Below are 22,813 nucleotides of genomic sequence, written 5' to 3'. Positions count from 1 at the left end.
CCGTGGGTCTTTGGCATTTAGTCATGCCAGCCACATGACCACAGAGATGTCTTTGGACAGCGCTGGCTCTTCAACTTAGAAACAGAGATGAGCACCGCTTCCTAGAGTCGGAAACAACTAGCACATATGTGTGAGGGAAACCTTTACCTTTTAAGATCAATACGGATAAAATTAAAATTACCTTTTAATTTTATCCGTATTGATCTTAAAAGGTCTAAATATCATGTTTTGCTTGTATTACAGTTTAAATTTCTAGTGTTTCTAAATTCATTTAACAATCACAGTGATTTGCTTAATGGCCACTGCAGACATACGTTGTAAAATCAGATCAGTCATATGGATGACTTTACAACCACCACAATTTATAATTAATGGGCCCATCCATTATGGTCTCAAGTCAAGGACTACCTGTATATCATATCAATTTGAGATAAATCGGATAATACTAAATACTTTATTACAGTCACTGATCCAAATGCTGTACATTTGGATAACAAAAGTGCTGATTAAAGAACAAAAAAAATGCTTTATTTAAGCTATACCTAGAGCATGCTGAAATGTAGTTCAATTTAGTATTACCTCTTCGGAGCCATGATTAGAGCAATACTAAACTAATTGCAGTATCTTCCCGTCCTACTACCAAATGGAGGTTTTAGTTCAGGATAATTTGTAATGTAGCATTGTTTGACCAGCTCGACTTGCTTCTGGCTCATACAGTGGAACATTTGAGCATAGGATATTACTCAACTGTATGAAATCTCAGACGAATGGGTTATCTGACATAGTCATAATAATTGCACAAATAGACATTAAATATGTTACCATAGGATTTTTGCAGATGATCTATCAGGTGTCTCTACAATAGAATTCTTTCGAAGTGCATTTGAAAGAGAAGTAATTCTATATACTTGTGATTTGGCTTTTAGGAATCAGCAGTGTCTGCGTTAGCTGCTTTATGTAATGAATATTACTGCAATGAAGAGGGAGGAGCAAATCCAGCTGAGCAAGGTAATAATTCACCCGATTCTATTTTTTTAAATCTAAGAATTACTTCTGGTATCTTGCTAACTAAAAAGAAAAGAAAAAAGAATGCACCACCTGAACCACATTTCATATAGAACAAACTTTTGTACAGTCAATTACCTATGTTTTTCTCTAGCATATTATTTTGTTTAATTTTTAATTTAACTTGGTTTGTGTTTTGATTAAATTAGAACTTTTCCTTGTTTCATAGGCTAATGCTTTGTGAATGCTGTGCTGCTTCACTGTGCTTTTCTTTTTTCTTTATTTGTCTACTTGTATGGCATCTCAGTCATAGTGTAATTTTAGGTGTCTTACACAATGCGGTTAAAACATCAAAGAAATAACTGCTTAAAACAAGCAGAAACAGAAACACCAAAAATATATGGGGCACACGGAGGATGATTACAGTACAAACATCTATCACACTAAAGCTACCTATAGTGGGTAGACTTAGGAGGTGGTATTCAGCAGGTTCTGATCAGTTCTGGAGAACCGGTAGCGGAAATTTGAGTAGTTTGGAGAACTGCTAAATACCACCTCTGACTGGCCCCACCCCCTTCTGCCTCCCGAGTCCCAGCTGATTGGGAGGGAATGGGGATTTTGCAGTAACCTTCCCCTGGAGTGGGGAGGGAATGGAGATTTTACAGTATTCTTCCCCTGCCACACCCACCAAGCCACACCAACCATACCACGCCCACAGAACCGGTGGTAAAAACAATTGAATCCCACTACTGGTAGACCTTCTGTTGCTCCATGGCTTGGTAAAAGAGCCAGCATTTAATGGCTCTCTGGAAGTCCAGCAGGATGAAAATCTAATATTTTCCCCAAAGGAAATAAATATATGCATATGTAAATTCTTGGAATTTCTTTCCTGACAGTGTTTTTTTAAAAAAATGCTTTCCTCATTTTCAGAGAATTCACTAGTAATGCTTTACCACATATCTTGTAGTGAAGACATGCTGAATGGCTTGAAGTGATAGAATGATATCACTGAAGGAAAATGGACTCGTGCCATCTTGTGGAGCTTATTCTCATGCTTTGCTGTCAAAACATTGTCATAATAAAACTTTTGAAGGTTTTGGGATATAAGAATTATTAGTAATACATTATATAATGAATATTACATGAATAGGTTTCAATTGTTTGTTTAATCACCACCCTCCCTCAAAAATAATCAGTTGTTATTTTGGAATTGATTTTTTGGAATTGATTTTATTTGTAGGCCGCCCTTTTCCCTGGGGGGACTCAGGGCGGCTCACAGAAACCAGGGAGAGGGGAATACAATACAATACAATACTACGACAACAACACATAATAAAATAATACGCAACATGCATACAACATTCGGGCGGGGTAGTGGTCCTTATCCCCAGGCCTGACGGGCGAGCCAGTTCTTCAAGGCTGTGCGGAAGGCCTGGACGGTGGAGAGGGTACGAATCTCTACGGGGAGCTCGTTCCAAAGGGTCGGGGCCGCTACTGAGAAGGCCCTCCTCCTTGTGGTTGCCAGCCGACATTGGCTGGCCGATGGGATGCGGAGGAGGCCTAACCTATGAGATCTTATAGGCCGTAGGGAGGTAATTGGCAGAAGGCGGTCTCTCAAGTATCCAGATCCACTGCCATGTAGGGCTTTATGGGTGGTCAATAGCACCTTGAAGCGCATCCGGAGATCAACAGGTAGCCAGCGCAGCTCGCGGAGGATAGGTGTAATGCGGGTGAATCGGGGTGCACCCGCAATCACTCGCGCGGCTGCGTTCTGTACTAGCTGAAGTCGCCGGATGCTCTTCAAGGGCAGCCCCATGTAGAGCACATTGCAGTATTCCAGCCTAGAGATCACGAGGGCCCGAGTGACTGTTGTGAGGGCCTCCCGGTTCAGGTAGGGTCGCAACTGGCGCACCAGGCGTACCTGGGCGAATGCCCCCCTGGTCACAGCCGCCATATGATGGTCGAATGACAGCTGTGAATCCAGGAGGACTCCCAGGTTGCGAACCCTCTCTGAGGGGTGTAAAATTTGACCCCCCAGCCTGAGTGTTGGATTAATGGCCGAATTTTTGGGAGGAAAACACAACAGCCACGGTCTTTTCTGGGTTGAGCACAAGCTTGTTAATCCTCATCCAGTCCATGACGGCTTCGAGCCCCCGGCCCATTACGTCAACCGCTTCATTGATTTGGCACGGGGCGGACAGATACAATTGAGTATCGTCCGCATATTGATGGTATCTAATCCCGTGCCTACGGATGATCTCTCCCAGCGGTTTCATGTAAATTTTAATACTTTAAAGCATTGTTTCTGGAGTTTTAATTACTCAGACAGTGAGTGTGATGTTTTGCAGATTTGCTGGTGCAATACATTTCAGGCCTTCAAAGACATGAGGAAATGATTCGCTGTGGTTTTTCACTAGCCTTGGGTGCCCTTCCAAAGTTCCTTCTAAAAGGCAAACTCCAGGAGGTGAGAGCTCAGGTGTAAGGTAGAATGTTTTGTAACAATTTTCAAGTATTTTAAAAACTGTATTTTAATGATTCGTGATGGCTTTGTTAAACATAAAATAGATAATATTGCCAATGTTTGATTTCTATAACCAAATTTCTGCTACTTTTCATTTCGTCTCCATTGTCAATTAAGACTAATGATGAAATATCAACATTATCTCACATTTACATCTGGATATCAGGGAGTCACTTATTTATTTATTAGATGTCCTAATCTGGAAATGTACAATTTGAAGAAACACAAAAGCTACTGGAAAGCATTGTTTTGTGGAAGAGATCAAAAGCGTGAATAATCTGCTGGATCTCATGGATCGAGCAGAAACAGTTAGAGACAGATGGTCTTGCAAGTTCTGTGCCATGAAGGATTTTAGAGAGGATAAAAAGAGCTTTGAATTGTCCCAGAAGCTTATAGGGAGACATGGTTTTTTGTGAAACAACTATGTGACATGGTTAATTATGAAATATCATCCATAGTTACTCATGCCACTGAGTTCTGCCTTTGTTGCAACTTCTAGGTGGTTTTCAAGACAGTCCCATGGGATTCATATGGTAGCTGAGGAGTGTGTGAGAGAGAGAGAGGTGGAGGGAGGGAGGGAGGGAGGGAGGGAGGGAGGGAGAGCGAGAGAGAGAGAGAGAGATGGACATCAAAGACCATGAGTGGGCTCAGTTCACAGATAAGATGATTTGTGCACAGGCTTCCCTGCCGTGGCTGTCAACTGCTCTTCCAGCAAATGCTGAGAACCCAAGTTCAAGATTGGCTGGCATGCATGCATCTCCATCCTGGTCCTGCCAAAAGTCATCTGTAAATGTAATCAATACTATCTGAGTGCTATATCTCAGTCTGTAATCCATCTGGAAGGAGTCCATATAATACGCAATCATCCAGACTCTTCTGTAGTTGCACAGCCACTCTTGATAACCTTACCCCAAAAGGGAGTGTTGGACACCAGACAGTTTACTCTTTTGTATCAAGGAAATATTTCTTGAGAAATCACAATTTCTTTAAGAACTGGATCTCCCTCAAGAAATGTTTAGAGAAGTATTTGATCAGATTTATTATTTATTTTCAGAGGCACTCTGGGCATCATTTTTTTTCTGGGAATCATGGGAATTGCTTACAGAGAGGCTGCCAAAGTGCAATTTGATCCCCCTGCCACTGTCCTGGCATCCTGCTCCAGTCAGTCAAGAGGGCCTCAGGTGAACTATGCACCAGAGCCTCAAAATATCCCCAAAATCTTATTGAAACCCAACAGGGCCCATTGGGAATCTAGAGCAGATTAGTCAAATAAGTTCTTCTTTCTACAGTGAAGGGTCATTGCAAAGAACTAAGATGAATAGAAAGTGATCTGACCATTTAAAAGATTGATGGTTTTGTCTTTTATTCCCCTAAATAAAAGTCTCCCTAACCCTTCCCAAACCAAAGAACCTGAGTTCACACAATCATCTTTCCAGTTAATTGATCAGGACTTTGGGATGTTTCTTCTTTAGTACCCAGCATTAGTTCATTTTATACAAACAAACACACTATTTTCTACCCTATACCATTCTACCAGGCACCACACCCTCTGACCCCAACTACCTGCTCCACTCTCTATCTTTTAGCTCCACTACCGTCTTCACTCCATTGTTCTCATTGTGGGCGCCAAATGCCCAGACTGTGATCGTAAGTCAAAGTGATTTGGAAAAACTGGAGAGTCATGGCCAGCTTTCTGCCTTTTCATGAGGGGAAGGAACCATACATAATGTCCTTGAAGCACCAGCTCTCCACACAGCCCAAATCCATAATTTACATGGTTCAAAAAGTGGAGTCCTGCCTTATTCAGTATAGAACTGACTGAAGCAATGGGAAGGTACAAATGATGCTGATCCTTCTATGTGGCGCAGTGGTTAAATGCAGCACTGCAGGCTACTTCAGCTGACTACAGTTCTGCGGTTCGGCTGTTCAAATCTCACCTGCTCAAGGTTGACTCAGCCTTCCATCCTTCCGAGGTGGGTAAAATGAGGACCCGGATTGTTGTTGGGGGCAATATGCTGTCTCTGTAAACCGCTTAGAGAGGGCTGAAAGCCCTATGAAGCGGTATATAAGTCTAACTGCTATTGCTATTGCTATGTGCAGGAGTAGTGAGTGTGAGAAGTGAGTACAGAGTAGTGAGTCCTGCAAGATGGCAATACTCTGGGAAATAAGCCAAGTGACAGCTGCTGGATGTAGATTGGATATTCCATAGGATCATCGGTCTGTCCCTGCTCCCACAGTTGCTCAGCATTATGTGGAGGTTGGGCATTTGAGGGTCTGCAAATGGTGGCTCAGTGGCCAGGACACTGAGCTTGTGGATCAGAAAGGTCGACAGTTCAGCGGTTCAAATCCCTAGTGCCACATAACGGAGTGAGCTCCCATTACTTTTCCCAGCTTCCTAGTGGTTTGAAAGCTTGTAAAAATGCAAGTAGAAAAATCGGAACCATCTTTGGTGGGAAGGTAACAGTGTTCTGTGCGCCTTCAGTGTTTAGTCATGCTGGCCACATGACCACGGGGACATCTTCGGACAGGTCTGGCTCTTCGGCTTTGAAACGAAGATGAGCACCACCCCCTAGAGTCGGGAATGACTAGCACATATGTCCGAGGGGAACCTTTATCTTCACCTTATATGACAATCTCAAAGAAGAAGCCACCACTTCCAATTCAGAAAAGAGACAAGAGAGTATAGATAGTGGTATAGATCCTGATTTGAATGGCTGCAGGATAACAGATTTCATAGACATTGAGACTATGTGGTTTATAAACCCTAACAGTGGTGACAATCACTGTAAATATGTGGTGGTTTCAAGACAAAATCTCATGGATTTTGAAAAGATCAATGTGAAATTATGACATCTCTTAAATAAAGCACAACTGGCTTATCAGTGGTTGAGGTGGAAGTAATAAAACTAGATCGTATGGCCAAAGCAACCAGTCAAAACAGATCACAAAATATTATTGTACAATCCACTCAGGATAGGCATCAGCAAGGTGGAACAAAACATAAATAAGGCTCACTCCCAAGATCCACTGAGAGAGGCAGCCAATGGGCCTTGTTACTAGGATCACTTTGATTCAAGGACAGGCTGGCTGGATACTGAATCCAGTAATCCTCCTCCTTTCTCTTTCTGGGAATTACTTGGGTGGTGGGTACATGCGCAAGCGCTGCTAATCTGTCTTTTGCAATGGGCTGGAGCTTCACGGAAGCCAAACTTCATGGTGTTACAGAACTGAAACGGGACAGGTTTAGGCTTGCCTTGTCACCCTTGTAAATGAAAATCAGCCTTGATATCTGACTGAATGTAATGCACATCTTTAATAAACCACATGAAAAGTTCTGCTTCATCTGTAATGTGCAAATCTATTACATACCTTCGTTACCATCCACTATTTTTCTTCTGCACCCCACTTTATTGTAACTGCTTCATCTCCATTATTCTGCCTAATACTTTATGAGAAACGTAGTCAAGGACTAGTTTTAGTGTTTGGATTTCCTTTTATTCTCTGAGGTTTTAGACGCTTTGAAAAAAGCCACTTCGATTTCTGGAGGTGTGAGTTTTGCTGAATCCAGAAGAGATGGCCTGAAAGCGGTTGCACAGTATGTAAACTTTTCTGTATTCCTGTACCTAGTAGCAAGCGCAGTTAAGACTATAATACTATGAATTTATTTGCATAAATAAATATATAAATATATCTCTTACCATGTTTTTCTTGTCAGACAAAACTTAATAAAAGGGGTAAGAACGTCAATCAATTTTATGATGGCCAAAAAGCTTAAAAGCAAGTTACGAATATAAACTAAAGTTGGCATTGGATAAAACAATTTATAAAATAAAAAATAATAATAAATAATACATAGTAGGATTAAAACCTCAGTATTGATTTGTTACTAAAAGCCTTGTTCTTATAGCCATAGTTAAAAATCTGGCTGTTCACCCTGTAATCTTGGGATTTTCATCTGCAAGTAAATGTTTTACATACTCAGAATTACAGGTAGTCCTCGACTTGCAACAGTTCATTTAGCGACCACTCAAAGTTACAACGGCACTGAAAGAAGTGACTTATGACCGTTTTTCACAGTTGCAACTTTTGTAGCATCCCCATGGTCATGTGATCAAAATTCAGATGCTTGGCAACTGGTTCTTACCTATGACCATTGCTGTGTCCCGGGGTCACGTGATCACCACTTGTGACCTTCTGACAAGCGAAGTCAATGGGGAAGCCAAATTCACGTAACAACCGGATTATGAGCTTATCAACTAGAGTGATTCATTTAACAACTGTGGCAAGAAAGGTGGTAAAAACAGGGCAAAACTCACTTAACAAATGTCTTACTTTAGCAACAGAAATTTTGGGCTCAGTTGTGGTCATAAATTGAGGACTACCTGTATCTCTTCTTCTTTGGTTTAGATACTAAAATAGGTAACTATGAACAACTTCTTCGTACTTTTTATCATTTTGTAAGTCACAGTCGCTTAAATAGTGAGGTGGGCAGCATATAAATTTAAGCAATAGTAAATTAAAAGACTTTTCATACCTCCCCTGGACTCTATACTTCCCCAAGGAAGGTACACATCACAGTTTGGGAAAAACTGGTATAAACATGTAGAATGAATTCTGTAATCTGTGGGGAAAACTCTGTCAAAAGCTGGCCCTGTAACATGATACATATAGAATGCCAATGGAAATCCTGCATCTCAAACAAGCCATGATCGTTGCCAATGGAATTTTCTCCAGAACTCCATGCTTTGCTTCCAGTGACAACTTGTTAGTAGAAGAAATTGCTTACTGCTTTGTTAAATATCCATTGTAAATGGCAAGAGTACGTGCATATCCTGAAACCATTAGGGACTAGTAAAACATCACCTTTTTATATAAAACAGCTGAACAATTTGTCACTGAGGAGCAAGCTGAAATGCTGATAGAAAGATTCCTCTAAATTTCCCACTGTACTCAGGTCTTTCTCTGTGTCATTAGGTATTTTAAAAAAAACCTTGACTAGGAGAATATTACAGTCACCTGGGCAATATGTTCCTTTGCTTTTTCCTCCTAGTATGTAGTTAATTCTACATAACAAAATTTAATACCAAAACTAATTATTCATTCTATCTATCTATCTATCTATCTATCTATCTATCTATCTATCTATCTATCTATCTATCTATCTATCTATCTATCTATCTATCTATCTATCTACCTACCTACCTACCTACCTACCTACCTACCTACCTACCTACCTACCTACCAACCAATTAAACTTTTATAATATCAAGGTAATCCTTGACTTAATGAGCACAGTTAGGTCCAGAATTTCAGTCATTAAGTGATGTGGTTGTTAAGCGAGTCATCAGGTGACTGGACCAGATTTTACCACCATTTTTATCACATAATTAAGTTAATCGTCATGGCTGTAAAGTGAATCACATGTTCATTAAGTAAATCAAACAGTAACGTGAACTTCTGCCCTTGACTTTGCTGGTAAATCAGAATTGCATGACTATAGGATATTGCAACTATCCTAGTTGTGTTCGTAAATGTGAGTTGGTTGCCAAGGGCCAAATAGCATGCATGAGGAGTGTTGCAATTGTCACAACTTCGAGAACAGGCCCTAAGTCACTTCTTTTCAGCACTGCTGTAACTCTGAACCATCGTTAAATGATTGGACGTAAGTTGAGAACTACTTGTAAAATGCATTACTTACATTTTGATTAATAGGGGATATTGAGATATTAAATTGTTTATTGGGTTAAGCAGAAATTTGTTAATGCACAAATATTATGGCTTTTTAAATATTATATGATTATAATAAGCTTTCTTCCTTCTACCTTTAGAGTTTGCTTGACAGTAGGGGTGAATGGAGAAGGCTCACCAAATGAATTTGTGTGTAAAAGTAACGTTACAGAGATATACAACATATTGTTGGATGGTGTGAATGATTACACAACAGACAGCCGAGGCGATGTTGGAGCATGGTAAGATGAATGAGGTCCCAGATTTGTTCTGTAATGCAAAGCAAAATGATAAACTCAGAGAAAATGTGAAAATGGTGGCATCTTACTAAGGCGTTTACTTATTTTTGAGGCTTTCTTCCATGAGAAATCTTCCAAATATTTATTTTTAATTGTCATTTAGTTTAATTTAATTCAAAAATTTCCTTAGTTTTATTTCATTCTGAAAGAACAGATTAGCTGTTCTGATATTCCATTATGGTGATTAAACAGCAGAGGGTGTAGTTGTACCAACAGTTGGACTCCTTCGCTTCTTACATTGCTACTGCCTCTTACAAGCCACATTTTGCACACATTATTTTAAAGAGCAACTGCTTTTCATTATCTCTATTATCTATAAACCACAAAGTTTTATTTTGACATAAATAAAAACATGAATGTCTAACCATTTGTACTCATAGCTTAACAAAAAGTGATTTTGTTTTACATGAACTTTTGAATTTTCCTATTATTAAATTGCATTGCATAACTTTGCCTGGTTGCACAAAGTCTTCTGCAACTTTTCATTGCAGCACACTAAAAATGTGAACTATTTCTGTTTTAAATTGTTACATGTATCCTTAAACCAATCAATTAAAAATATTTTCTAGCATATTTCATGCTTGCATGCTAAAGAAACGTCTGCGAAAGAATGTAGAAAGAATTGAGCGTATAATTTGTAGCTTCAGAATGTAACCAAATTCAGAGATAGCATAGCATAAACATGCAATGAGTGTTAGGAGACATGATGGTAGTGGGAAATCCATATTTAGATTTTACTTTTTGTTTACTTTTTAAAGATATGTTTAGTTTTGGGAGGCCAAATCATATGAGGGCAGTTATAGCTAACTCCTGTGAATATTTCCTTCTGTTACTATTTGATCAGAAAGAAAAAACTTACAGAAAGTTGTAGATAGAGGGATAGTATTAAGTAAGAATGTGGAGCTAGTAAGAAAGGAATATTTTCTCTGCTATCCCTTTCCAGAATATTTAACTTTTTGGGGAAGTATAACAGAGATTCCAACCATGTATTCACAAATTTGTATCCATGTTTATTCTAGAATTTATATGGCCTGAATTTATCCTGAATTAAGTCTTAATTCTAGAATAAACATGGATACAAATTTATACTTATATCCAGACAGAAATATTAAATTTGAATGTTTCAAAGTTAGCGTATCTGTTTCTATGTTAAATAAATATCTCTTACCTCTGACCAGATAGTCAAACCCTGCTAGCTCAAAGCTGCTTCTTTAAGCTCTCAAACCTTTTTCAGAGTGAGGATGCTAGGTACTCAATGGGCTGGAAAGGGAATTGAATGTGTGGGTACTCTTGGGAAAATACTTTCTGAGGTGTGTGTCTGCTCCAGTGAAAAAAAAGTCCAAAAAGAATAGGAATGTACACGAAGCTTTGATTATTATTTTTAAAGGATTCGTGGGAAAGCTAACAAACTGTATTTTCCATATGCAAACTCAACATTCCTTTTGACAGGCTGTTTGCTGGGACTTGTCCAAATTCTGTCTACAGGTGTTAAATATAAAAACCTTAAGAGCAAGATGTGTGAAACAGAAAAAGGGTTTCTTTGATTGAAAGTGGTCTAATTGCTCTCTGTGTGGGTGTAGGAGAGTGCACGTGTGTACATGCTTGTGCGGGGAAACTGAGACAGAAACCCAGTAGGCTAATTCTTATTAACATATTCATTATTTTGAATTTTCCATTTTAAAAAAGCATAACGTGTGTTGCCACGTCATGATACAGATGGATTTCTTGGGAATGAGTTATAAAACTGGCAATGTAACAGCAGATCAGATGAGGTGTGTTCATTACTGTGTTTCCCCGAAAATAAGACCATGTGCTTATTTCCTTTTGACCCCTGAAATAAGCACATGGCCTTATTTTTGGGGAGATCTTATTATTTTTGAGGTGCAGGAGGAGATAAGCATGGTCACCTCTAGAGAACACCTAGAGAAAAGTTCAGGTTATTTAGGGCCACGATATCTGATCCGTACTTGTAGGAAAAAACATTGTGGCAAGAAAAGCATTCATTGGTACACAATTTCAGCCAAGAAGGAGCAGCTGAAAAAAGCTTGCTTTGTTTCCATTGCCAGAAACAAATCCGTTCCAGTGGACATAAGGATGTCATGTCCTAGATTAGATTGCAAACTTCTGGAAGACCACTGGATGGCAGCAGTGTGCTAGACCTTTCTTTACTGTTTTTTTCCCATCTACTCGTTGTCTGAATATTGCAGCCCACATATGGTAGTCTGTCCTAGTTGATAGGGCACATCTAGAATGGCTGAAGGCAGTACATCCTAGTTCCAAAAGCCAGTGATATGATTATGATTCTTGTTCCTCCAATCAGTTGTTCAAAGGAACAAGTTCCCCAAACTGATACTTCAGTGAGCATTTCACAGGAAGATAGACTTATATCTGCATGTAACTGCATGTAAATGCCAGCATATGGCTTTCCAGTTCTTTCTGACCTTAATGAACTCTTCTTTTTTCTCCATTCCTTTCTATGTCTTGTCATATAGATTGTGAGCGGATGGCAGGGCCTGTCTCTTTCTTTTAAACCGCTTTCCTATTTGTCTGAAAATCAAGATAAACTAATTAAGTAAAGACATGATCATAAATGTACTACATTTAGTCCCATTAAACATATATATTTATTTAATAGAAATAGAGTGGTTTCAAAATGGATGAGATTGATTTTGGTACACTGACCTATAACTGATTAGCACACTGTTTTATCTAGTTCCACAAAGGTCTAATCCAATGTGATTAAATCTTCCCAAAAAAATCTCTGTCTGGTAGGAGCTGTGGCCAGTACATCAGCCCAACACAGTAGTACAAAGGCTGGTGGAAGCAGGATGGTGAAGCAATGTAATTAAACACAGAGTTGAAATTCTTAGCCTGCCCTTTGGAAGTTGGGATGAAAGAGGCTTCACCCACCTGTTGGAGGAATTATTTTAAAAAGCAAAACAGAAATAGATGATATGACTCCAAATTACTGGTGTGCTTTGGAAGCTCTAGGAAAATGAAAGCAAAACCAAAATGGAGCTGGGTGTACTTTGTGCTTTTGAAACCCTATAATTAATAAAGATGACTAACAACAGTGAAGACTGTATGCTTGAACTTTAAGGTTAGGGTAAGCATTATTTTAGGAACTGAGAATCTCAGTTCTCAATTCTACCCATCAACTTAAGTTTTCATGCCTCTGCATGAAAGAGTTTCTGTCTTTCTTCAATTATTGCTTGTTTTTAGTCACCACACACATAAACTCATATATGTTCTTTGAAAGTTGCTCACTGAAATTAGAATGAATGAGGTGAGCAATAATAGAGACGTGGCATGTAGAACATTCCCTAGAGGTTTGACTGCAAAATTCGAATGCCTGACTGACTCTGATTTGTTTTGCTTCAGTTTTCTACCTCCCCAAACAAAAACATCTTGGAGCCATTATTGAGTATGTGCATGACGTACACACCAAAGCATTTTATTCTGATCACAGAATCATGATGTATTTATAAATTTATATGAAACTTGCTAGAAATTAACATTAACGTAACATTAAGTCTGTGGTTGCTTACTTCAACAGGGTGAGGGAAGCTGCTATGAAGAGTTTGATGGAAATAACCCTGTTGTTAACCAGGACTGAGCCAGCCTTAATTGATGCAAACGTGTATGTACTTTCCAAACATTATATGTCAGCCTTTGGGTTACTTAACCAGCTTTGGGTTAAGTAATCAGCCTTTTCTGGAAAGGCTTCTGCAAGAGTCACCCCTACTGATTGCCATCAGTTGCTCCCATCACTATTGTTAATGAAAGTCCTAAGCAGGTCCTGTCTTGTATCTGTCTGGGATCAAGGAATGTGGATTGTAACTTCTCAAAGAGGTTGAATTGGGAAGCAATGGCTGCCCAGTCACCAATTTAATCTTGGGTCTTCCTCTCCCAAATTTCACCCACTGCAACTGCTGAGAGACCTGAGATCTAAGTATCCTAAATGGGTTGGTCTTCAACCTTGTGGCAAAAATAATGATATTTTTTTTTTCAATCTGTTCTGACCAAGCTCCCCAAACACAACCACTCCTCTGATGTGACCTCAAAAGATTCATTTATTAGGAGTGCCAGTGAATAGTTGTCTGCTACGTTTATTTCGCCTCCTGCCTTTTATCCCTAGAGCTAGGGTGGGGCCTCACAAGTAGCAGTGGTTCTTCCTTACCCAGGATCAGCCCATGGCTTTCCAATGCTTTCCTCTCCTCTGCCTTCTGTGCAGGCACTGGATCCAGCTGTTCCTCCTCGTCTTCATAAACCACCTCCAGATCTGGGGGCTGTTGACTCAGAGGGCTGACAGACAGTCCAGGCTCCGCCTCTGTCTCTCTCTCTCTCTCTCTCTCTCTGCCAGCTCCATTCCCTCTTCCCCCTCGGAGCTCTCAGGTTGCCCTGATGCTGACCCTGACTCCTCCTCCTCCTCTTCCTCCTTTGATTCGGCTGCTGGAGGGGTCAGTGGCTAACACAACCATTCATTTCCCCCCCCTTTCTGGAAAGGGTTCTTAGCAGAAGTCTGAAAGATTGGTGTGGGAGGAGGGTTATTCAGGGCAAAGCAAAAAAAAATGCAATGTATGATTTGGATTTGTCTTTTAAATGGTGTTTTAATTTTCAGTTCCAAACGGATTATGTGCTCTGTGGCTCAACAGTCAGCTGAAAAAATTGACCGATTTCGAGCTCATGCAGGATCTGTGTTCCTCGCCCTTCTTAACTTTGATAACCCTCCAGTCCCACACATACCCCATCGGGAAGACTTGGAGAGGATATTTCCAAGGTAATCAGTTTTGAATGGATAAGAGACTTTTGGCTGTATATGTGAAAAGAAATCCATCAATTTAAGTGGTGGTTATAGGCAAATGTCTGTAAACTTAGACTGGAAATCTATTTTGAAAAGAGGAACTGCCTCAAGTGAATATTATTCAGAAGCAGAGGTATTAGTATTAAAATATTTCTCCACTTTCTCTTCGGCTGTTTCACATCCTTCTCTAGCTCCCTCCAAGCGAGGGCTTTTAAGTAGTCATTTGTAGCGTATTCATACTTTAGTAGAGCTGCCCTATCCAGAATATTTTGCAACTTGAAGCATGATTTGCCTCGTAATTGCAGTGAAAACCATTAATGTATTGTTTTAAGTTGTACCTTTAAAGAATTGTCCTAAGATAGTGCAATACCGTATTTTTCAGAGTATAAGATGCACCTTCTTCCCCCAGAAAAGAGGGTGAAAATCTGGGTGCAACTTATACACTGAATACAGCATTTTTGGCCTCCCAAAACCCCGCCCCTTTTGCAAAAATGGATGTGCAGAGGGTTTGGGAGGCCTGCAGAGTGCTTCTGGGGAAACCCAGCCCCCAGGAGCACTTTGCAGGCCTCTCAAACTCTTTTTCATAAAAACTGAGGCATGCAGAGGGTTTAGGAGGCCTGCAGAGTGCAAAAACTTTTTCTTTAAATTTACCTCTTCAAAATCTTGGTGCGTCTTATACTCCGGTGCATCTTATACTCCGAAAAATATGGTAATACAGCACACTTTAAAATACATTTATTCTGTTGAATAGCAAAAACAATTTCTTCATTTTGGCATTCAAGGTTTAAGTTAAAAATAAAATAAAATAAAATAACCATGAATGATAGTTATGTTTGGGTGACCTGTTTTCTTTTGTACTTGTTTCAATGTTTTTCGCAGGGCAGAAGCTGTAACTTTCAATTGGAGTGCTCCATCCCAGGCCTTCCCCAGAATCACACAGCTTTTGGGATTAGCGTCCTATCGCTACCACATTCTGACAGGCCTCACTGTATCAGTTGGAGGTTTAACTGAATCAACAGTAAGGGAATCAAAACTTACTTGCTTGGAACAGTTTTATCACTTAACATACGGAAGGAATATTTTAAGAATATTACTTAAGAATTAATAATGTTGGCTGCCAATTTCTGGAAGCAAGTTGTTGATCAATAGGAGTACAGGTCTATTAATACAAGTATGAATATGCAAGATGTACTAATATTGTGATTTAATATGCTTGAAGTAGTTTGCTTACAGACTTCTTTTTCATCCTATATCATTGCACACGATAGTAATAAGAGAAAACATTCACAAATGTACATTCCTTCTGAAACTAGTACTCCTTTTCCTGAAAATTAAAGACATGCTAATATGGGGCATTTATATTTTTAGATCACATTAAAATCAGTGAGAGTTATTTGTTAATAAGTCTGGTTTTAATGATACAGTTACAAGCTTTATTGTGAGGCTTTGGTTTACAGCAAAAAAATTAAAAAAAACCTTTTGGAATACTTTTTAGTGTGATTTTAGCTATTGGTAATGAAGCAGCGCCTAACTAAATTTGGCTGATTTCAAAAACCTAAGCAGGATCTGAATTGGTAAATGTTCAGATTGGAAATCTCCAGAAGAAATCTGAGACCTGTAGTATAGAGTGAGGAGAATGAATGAATAAATAAAATTAAATAAACAAATTAAATAAAAAATAAAATTTATAAGAAGCCCGTAGTTAACCATTTCTATATTGTTATCAAGAAAAAACAATCCCACTAGAAGTCAAGTTTGACTGGAGCACAATTTTGATGTACTGCTTTAAGGTAGTGTCAGCATTTTTAATAATCTAGAAACAATGCAGTACTATAATGCAAAAAAGTGTATTTGTCTGCAGCTTGGGTGTCAAACCTGATAGCGTCACAGGCCAAATCATGACATATCGTGACTTTTTTGCCTTTGCAGGACTGGGCTGGGTGTGGCCTGCGCATGACATATCCAGCCCCAGGCCACCAGTTTGACAGGCCTGGTCTACAGGATCAAAACATTTTGTTCCTCACACAGACCAAAACCCCCGAATCATACAGGCTTCAGTTGGAGCGTACACCACCCAAATGAGCTGTTCCTCCTACAGAAGGGTTTGTACATCCTTAATGACTAGCAAAATGTACAACAGAAATTAAAACTTCTTTTCTCCTGAGCTTCACAAAGACAATTCATTACTTGGGAGGGCACTAAATGGAGCAAAAGAGTGACTAGCTCCTCTATTTTAATTTGTGGAATAGGAAGGAGGTGCAGGAAGGCAAGCAGTTCGATCTTGGAGGATTGGACTTCTTTAAGAGCAAGCTCAGTCTTCTCAACATTTTCCCCTGTGGTACTCTCTATCCCTTATCCCTTTTTCTCCCTTCTCCTCCTCCTGTGTCAGATTGTAGGGGATGTAGAAAGCATTTCTTTCCCTCTTTCTGTCTTGTTATTCTTTTAATTTGCTTTGGTCCACAAATAATTGAAGCAACATTCATTGAGCATGAAAATGTTTGATTGGTTGATTGATAGATTCTACCCCATCTTTATTTTTTTTATTTTTTATAAATAACTCTGGGTGGTGAATATAGCTTAATACTCCTCCCTTCTCCTGTTTTCACCACAACCATCCTATGAGGTGAGGTGAGCTGTGAGAGTGACTGGTCCAAAGTCACCCAACCAGTTTTTCATGCCCAAGTCAGGACTAGAACTCACAGATACTCCTATTCTTGACAAGGAACATTCAGTGGGGAGCTGTGGGGAGGGACGGAGGTAAAATGGCTCAGTGGATATTTTCTGATCTCTTGGCTTGAACAGCTTCTCTCTGTGGACCCAGAGGTGGCAAGCACCAATTCTCTGGGGGCAGTGGTGGAGGGGTAGGACTGGAATATCTTTGGAAGCCTTCCTTCTGCTTCTGTCAAAAGCCTGTTGGAGGGACACAATTAGGAGGAAGAAGCTAATTCAGCAAAACTGGCAGTTTTGCTGAATGGAAGTAGATTTATTTTTTCTTTCAAGAATCCCCCACTGTGTATTTCTTCTGCTTTCCATCAGGTGACTTAGGCACAAAAGCCAGCTTTGGGTCAGTCACTCTCAGCCCAAACCACCTCACAGGCTTTTGGGGAAAGTAGAAGGGAAGAATTAGGTATATTCGTCACCTTGAATTATTTATAAAAATAATAGGGGAGAGGTATAAAACAATCGAAAAAAACCCCATTGCTATGAAAAATAAAACTATCTCAGAGCAGAGTCATGGACCAAAACTGATTCACCAACAAGCAGTTCCAAATTGCTCCAGTATTCTCAGGATATACCCCCCTCTCCCCCCCCCCCCCCCCCCGCATTTAAGAACCACTGGCTTTGGTGGAGCCATTTCTTTTTTCATTTTTAAATCTGGGCATAAACCATTTTTGTTTGCTTCTGAGGTACAAAATGCTTTGGGTTTTCTGGTTTTCGAACAAGCCTTAGTGATAGACATCTTTGGCTTTTATGTTGCTTATTGTTTAATCTAAGCCTTTGAATCAGTGTTGACTCCTGGCAGCTGTGCCGGGACTAGTTTTCCTGAAGCTTTCTTGGCAAGATTTTCGGAAGTGGTTTGCCACGGCCTTTGTCTTAGGACAGAGAGAGAATGGTTGGCCCAAAGTTACCCAACTGGTTTTCCATCTAACAGAGGACTAGAAGTAAGCCTCCTGGTTTTAACCTGGTACCTTAAACACTACATCAAACTGGCTCTCTCTCTCTCTATTGTTTATCTACTATTTGTTGTTTAGCATTGCATATTTCTTTAGAATTAAAGCTGCCTAGGACTAATATTATTAATTTTGCATATTTTGATAAATTAATGTAGTCCGTACTTAGTTTTTAACTAGTGTAAATTCTTTTTATAATTAATTTTGTTGCTATTTCAATCTGATCTTAAATCTCTGATATGGTGTGAGCAATCACCTGTTTCTTTAGGGCTCCTTTATAGAGACTTTATAATATTATAGATATTGGACAGTAAAGCTACCACAGTACAGCATAATGAGCGTTCCATATACACCTTCATGGTTCATGGATTCATTTCCAACAAGAAATGTCGGGGGCGGGGGGGGGGGAATTTCCAGCCCACTTAATACATTTTTTATTGTTTTAGGTATGGAAATCAGATATAATCTAATTAAAATCATTCAGCTAAGTTGTTTTCCCCCTTTCCAGCAATTAGTCAAGGTCCTGGGTATGACGATCTCTTGCCAGTTCTTATTTTTATAGTATAGTCTACCTCTTTCAGTTGCATCCTGCCTTCTTTTCTATGGTCAGCTGTTTTACAAATCTGGAAAGTAGAGGCCAAACCACTTTGCTAGCCAACAAGAATAACCCTCAAGCAATCTGGGTTTTCTGCGCAGTTTCTTTATTCATTTGGGTAGCTGATTCTTAAAACAGATCTGGTCTTATTGAAAGAAATACAGAATATCAGTGAACTGGAATTTCAGTCAAATCAATATGACCTTGAGAGGTTATAGACTCTTTAAAATAAGATTGTTTTATGAATAGCTGGAGTATAATTAAATATGCCTCTGCGAAAAAGCATCAAAATTAGTTGAATAATTTTGTGCTCTGGACACTATGGTAAAACCTTATTTCAGAAACTGTATCAAAGAGATGCTTGCTAGTTACAATATTAATATTAAGACAGGAAAAACCTCAAGATTTTCAAATAATTATTTCAGAGAGATGGCAATTCTATTATATACTGTTTACATCTAAAGAAAACAACTGGTTTTTTTAAAGGAGTTTCTTAGAACAAACTCTATTCCATTTGTGTTTCTGGTTTTTTAGAAGGAGATAACTCTTGGTAGAGCAAGTTTCCTTGATTCTAAATATCCAGCTTGGAAATTTGGGGGAGGGCTGGGGGGAGCCTCCCTAAATCTGGATTTTGTTACATTTAAGAAAAGGTTCTTCATTTGGGAAGCATATTTTTTTCATGGAAAGATAACTTCCTGTTCAAAAAAAAGATGTATCTGAACAGAAAGATAAATTGTAGGATTACATGGGTTCATTCTATTTCCCCAGAGCTCCAGATAGAAGGACAGAGTAACTTTCCCCACCTGGCCTTGACCACCACCTGTTGTTTGGAGAAGTAACTTTTCTCTCATAGCCTACAGTGACATGTTGTTAAACTTGTATAATAATAAGGAGGGTTGGGGGTCATCATGGTTTTGGCTAGATAAGATTCAAATTGGAGTTCCTTAATCTGTTCTTCAGATACATATTTCTTCACCAAAGTGGATTTCCAGGCTCAGATCCAGCCATTTCTTTCTAGTTGAATTTCTCTTTAATTCACAGGGGGTGCCTTTCCCTTCACTTTATTCATCTCTTTCTCATTCTCAGGAAAAATAATGTGGCATTGGCAGTATGTACACAGAGCACGTAAGATATTTTGCAGGAACATTAGAAGTTATGTGCCAGAAATTCCCTTGACTCTTCAGCAGAAGTCTCTGGGCACCTTTTCTAGATGGTGGGAACAGGATAGTCCAGTCAGTTGTGGTGATGAATACATAGAGAAGCACTTCAGCTTTGCTTGATTGCACATACTGATCTATCTAGCAATCTACCAAGAGTGCCCCCCCCAAAGGGTTATTTCTGCAATTCCTCCCTTAACTGTTTTGTAAATATCCTAAGATAATAAATACCTCTGTAAGGTTTGCAGAAGCTTTAATTTTTACTGTATTCTGCTGTATTCCTACATATATTTTTACTGTATATAAGACTCCAACAACTTCAAACTAAATATGAAAAGCAGTAGGATGGCTATTATCATCACTGACCTTGGGGTGAGGGAAAAGAAAAGACCTAGCAGATTTTTCCTTCCCTCTTTCTCCCTTTAATGGTTGTTTATAATTCATTGGTTCATTTATATATGTTTCTATATGTATATGTTTGTTTAGTTCAGTTTTCCAGTTGTTGGATTTACCTGTTCAAAAACATTGTTTTGCATTGGGTTGAAGGGCAGTCTTATTGTATTCTCTCTGATTTGGGAATCAAGGTAACTCATCCCCTGGAGATTCAAATGAGGATGTGAGTGTTGCCTATTCACTCTAGGAAACGTACTAACTGAAGATAAAGAACATCCTCACTAGTGCTCAGAAAATAGAAATTCGCAGCAGCTTCATCTCTGGTTCCTTTTATACAATTAGCATAGGTTTTTTTTATTCCTTTAATGAAATGATAAGGTAAGTTTAAATATTAAGAGACTAGACATGACGTGAAGATTTATTCTTTGCAACCTAAAAAAAATGCTTTCAAATATTGATGCTCTTGGATAGGCCAGACTTTTTTTTAAAAAAAAAACATTTGGAATTTTTCTCACAGGTGCGATGCTCATCCCAAAGCCTGTTCAATTATCTCAAGAGTATTCAGAATGACGGAAATGCAATGAACAGTTTTTGTGAGACTTTGCTGAAAGTGTTTGAGGACAATCTGCTGAATGACAGGTGACCTATACAATCTCAGTCAATTTGGGTGGCAGGATTGGGTAGGGAAAGGTTAAGAATGGAAATGGAACACTGCCTCTTAAATACTTTCCACAACCATTTCAGTTATTAGATCTTCAAAAGGGCCTGAAAAATTCAGCCTCAAATCACCAAATATTTATTGTGTTCCTCCAGAAAGTTGGGAGGCACAGTTGCAGTCCTCGGTGCCTCAAAACATGCCAACATGTGAAGGAAACTTTGGTCAGATTTCTCATGGAGATTTTGGTTTTCTTGTTCATCAATATTAAACTTGTATTTTCCATCTGTGACTTGTAAGTTAGAAGTCATGGTTTATTAAAACATCTCCCAAACTGGAAATTATCAGTTCAACATAGTTAGTAGAACAGACTTTGAAAGTACTGAATTGCGACTCCTGCTCTCTTTCAAAAACAACAAGAAAAAGAACTATGCCTCTGGAATTTTCAGTTTGAGAGATGTCAAATATTATGTATCTCAATTTCTCCTGAAGACACATGCCTGCACAAGCAGAAGGAACAGTAGGGAACAGTGATGTGCGGTGAGCTTCATGGCCAGTGAGGCAAGTGCAAAAGCCCCGCTGAAGCCCCGGCGCCACATCCGCCATAGAGCAGGACCCTCACCGGCCATGAAGCTCACCGCACGTCACTGATCTATAACCACCCTTGGCAGGACCTCCTGCCCCCCTCCCTCCACCCAGGACCTCCCCCCATGTCCCTCCACAAGCCCCCGTCCTGCCCCCCCGGGCACCCCACCCCCCAGCCCCAAAGCCCCCCCACCCTCCCGGGGGGAGCGCTCACCTTCTGCCTCCCTCCTCGCCCGCCGCCATGGCCATTGTGCCCATGTGGAGCCGGCGAGGCTGCGCCGAACAAGCACCGATCGAGCTACGCCAGCCAGAGGAGCGCTGAGCCGCCGATGGGCAGAGGCGACGGGCTCCTGAGTGCATGCAGAGCGCCTTCGGGATCGCCGGGGAAGAAGTTGGGGAGCGAGGGTTGCCCGGAACTCGCAGCCTCCCCACAATCACTCCCGCAGCGTCTGCTACTGCTTGGAGACTCTAGCAAAGAAGGAATACAATCAGCATTTTAGAGTGCCGGCAGGGCTCGGCAGCCATTCAGCGAAACATGTTTTGCTGAATGGCAGCCGAGCTCTAAAGTGCCGACATGCCTTCCGGGCGGCATGCCCGCACTTTAGACTCTAAAGTGCCGGCATGCCTTTAAAGTGCCGGCTTGCCTTCCGCGCCGGCCGTCCTGGAAGGCAAGCCGGCACTTTAAAGGCTTGCCGGGACTTTAGAGTGTCAGCAGGCAGGGCTCGGCCACCATTCAGCAAAAAATGTTTCGCTGAATGACAGCCGAGCTCTAAAGTGCCAGCATGCCTTCCGTGTCTATGTGTGTGTGGTTTTTTTTTTACCCACCTCTGTTGGCGCGCGGGCTGGCACATCTATTTTTATTTTTCTTTAAAAAATATTTCTTTATTTTACTTTAAAGTGCATGCCGCCTGGCCACAAACCAGGACATGTTTCGCTCTATGGCACGCCGAGGCGGCATGGCTTTAAAAAATAAAAAATGAAAATGAAAAATAAAAATAGATGTGCCAGCCCGCGCGCCAGCAGAGGCGGGTAAAAAAAAACCACACACACACACACACACACACACACACACACACACACACGCACATACACATAATAAAAACAAATTACAATTACTTACATTACAAATAAATTGAATTCCTCCCCGCTGCACCCTCCCTCTGACCCACATACCTTCCAGCTGCGTCAAAAATGCTAGATTTGGTCTAGCCAGGGCCAGGCAGGCTAGGCTAGTTGTTGCTAGAGTCACCACGTGGATGACTCTGCTTAAATGTTTTAAAATAGGCTCTAAACAAAGTGCCCTCTGCAGGAGGAGGCGGGAGAATCACGTGCCTCATTTGCATACAGAATTTTTTGCTTTTTAACCCTTGGTTAACTCTTAAAAGGCAAAAAATTCCTTAT

General features: G+C 40.1%; 1 protein-coding gene across 2 annotated transcripts in view; it reads left to right on the top strand.

The window, feature by feature from the left end:
- Positions 1-22,813, top strand: part of TBCD (tubulin folding cofactor D) — a 159,330-nt gene that overhangs the window by 122,441 nt on the left and 14,076 nt on the right. For both annotated transcript variants that reach the window (XM_087709819.1, XM_087709818.1), the window contains 8 exons: positions 927-1,008; positions 3,354-3,469; positions 7,033-7,121; positions 9,355-9,495; positions 13,109-13,192; positions 14,174-14,332; positions 15,236-15,374; positions 20,690-20,811. In XM_087709819.1, coding sequence (XP_087565945.1) covers positions 927-1,008; positions 3,354-3,469; positions 7,033-7,121; positions 9,355-9,495; positions 13,109-13,192; positions 14,174-14,332; positions 15,236-15,374; positions 20,690-20,811 — 932 coding nt within the window. The remainder of the gene's footprint in view (positions 1-926; positions 1,009-3,353; positions 3,470-7,032; positions 7,122-9,354; positions 9,496-13,108; positions 13,193-14,173; positions 14,333-15,235; positions 15,375-20,689; positions 20,812-22,813) is intronic.

This window comes from Thamnophis sirtalis, unplaced genomic scaffold (assembly GCF_051295495.1).
Source record: "Thamnophis sirtalis isolate CommonGarterSnake01/CBP01778 unplaced genomic scaffold, rThaSir2_p1.2 scaffold_3, whole genome shotgun sequence".
Classification (NCBI taxonomy): Eukaryota; Metazoa; Chordata; class Lepidosauria; order Squamata; family Natricidae; genus Thamnophis; species Thamnophis sirtalis.
This window is presented reverse-complemented; position numbering and strand designations above follow the sequence as displayed.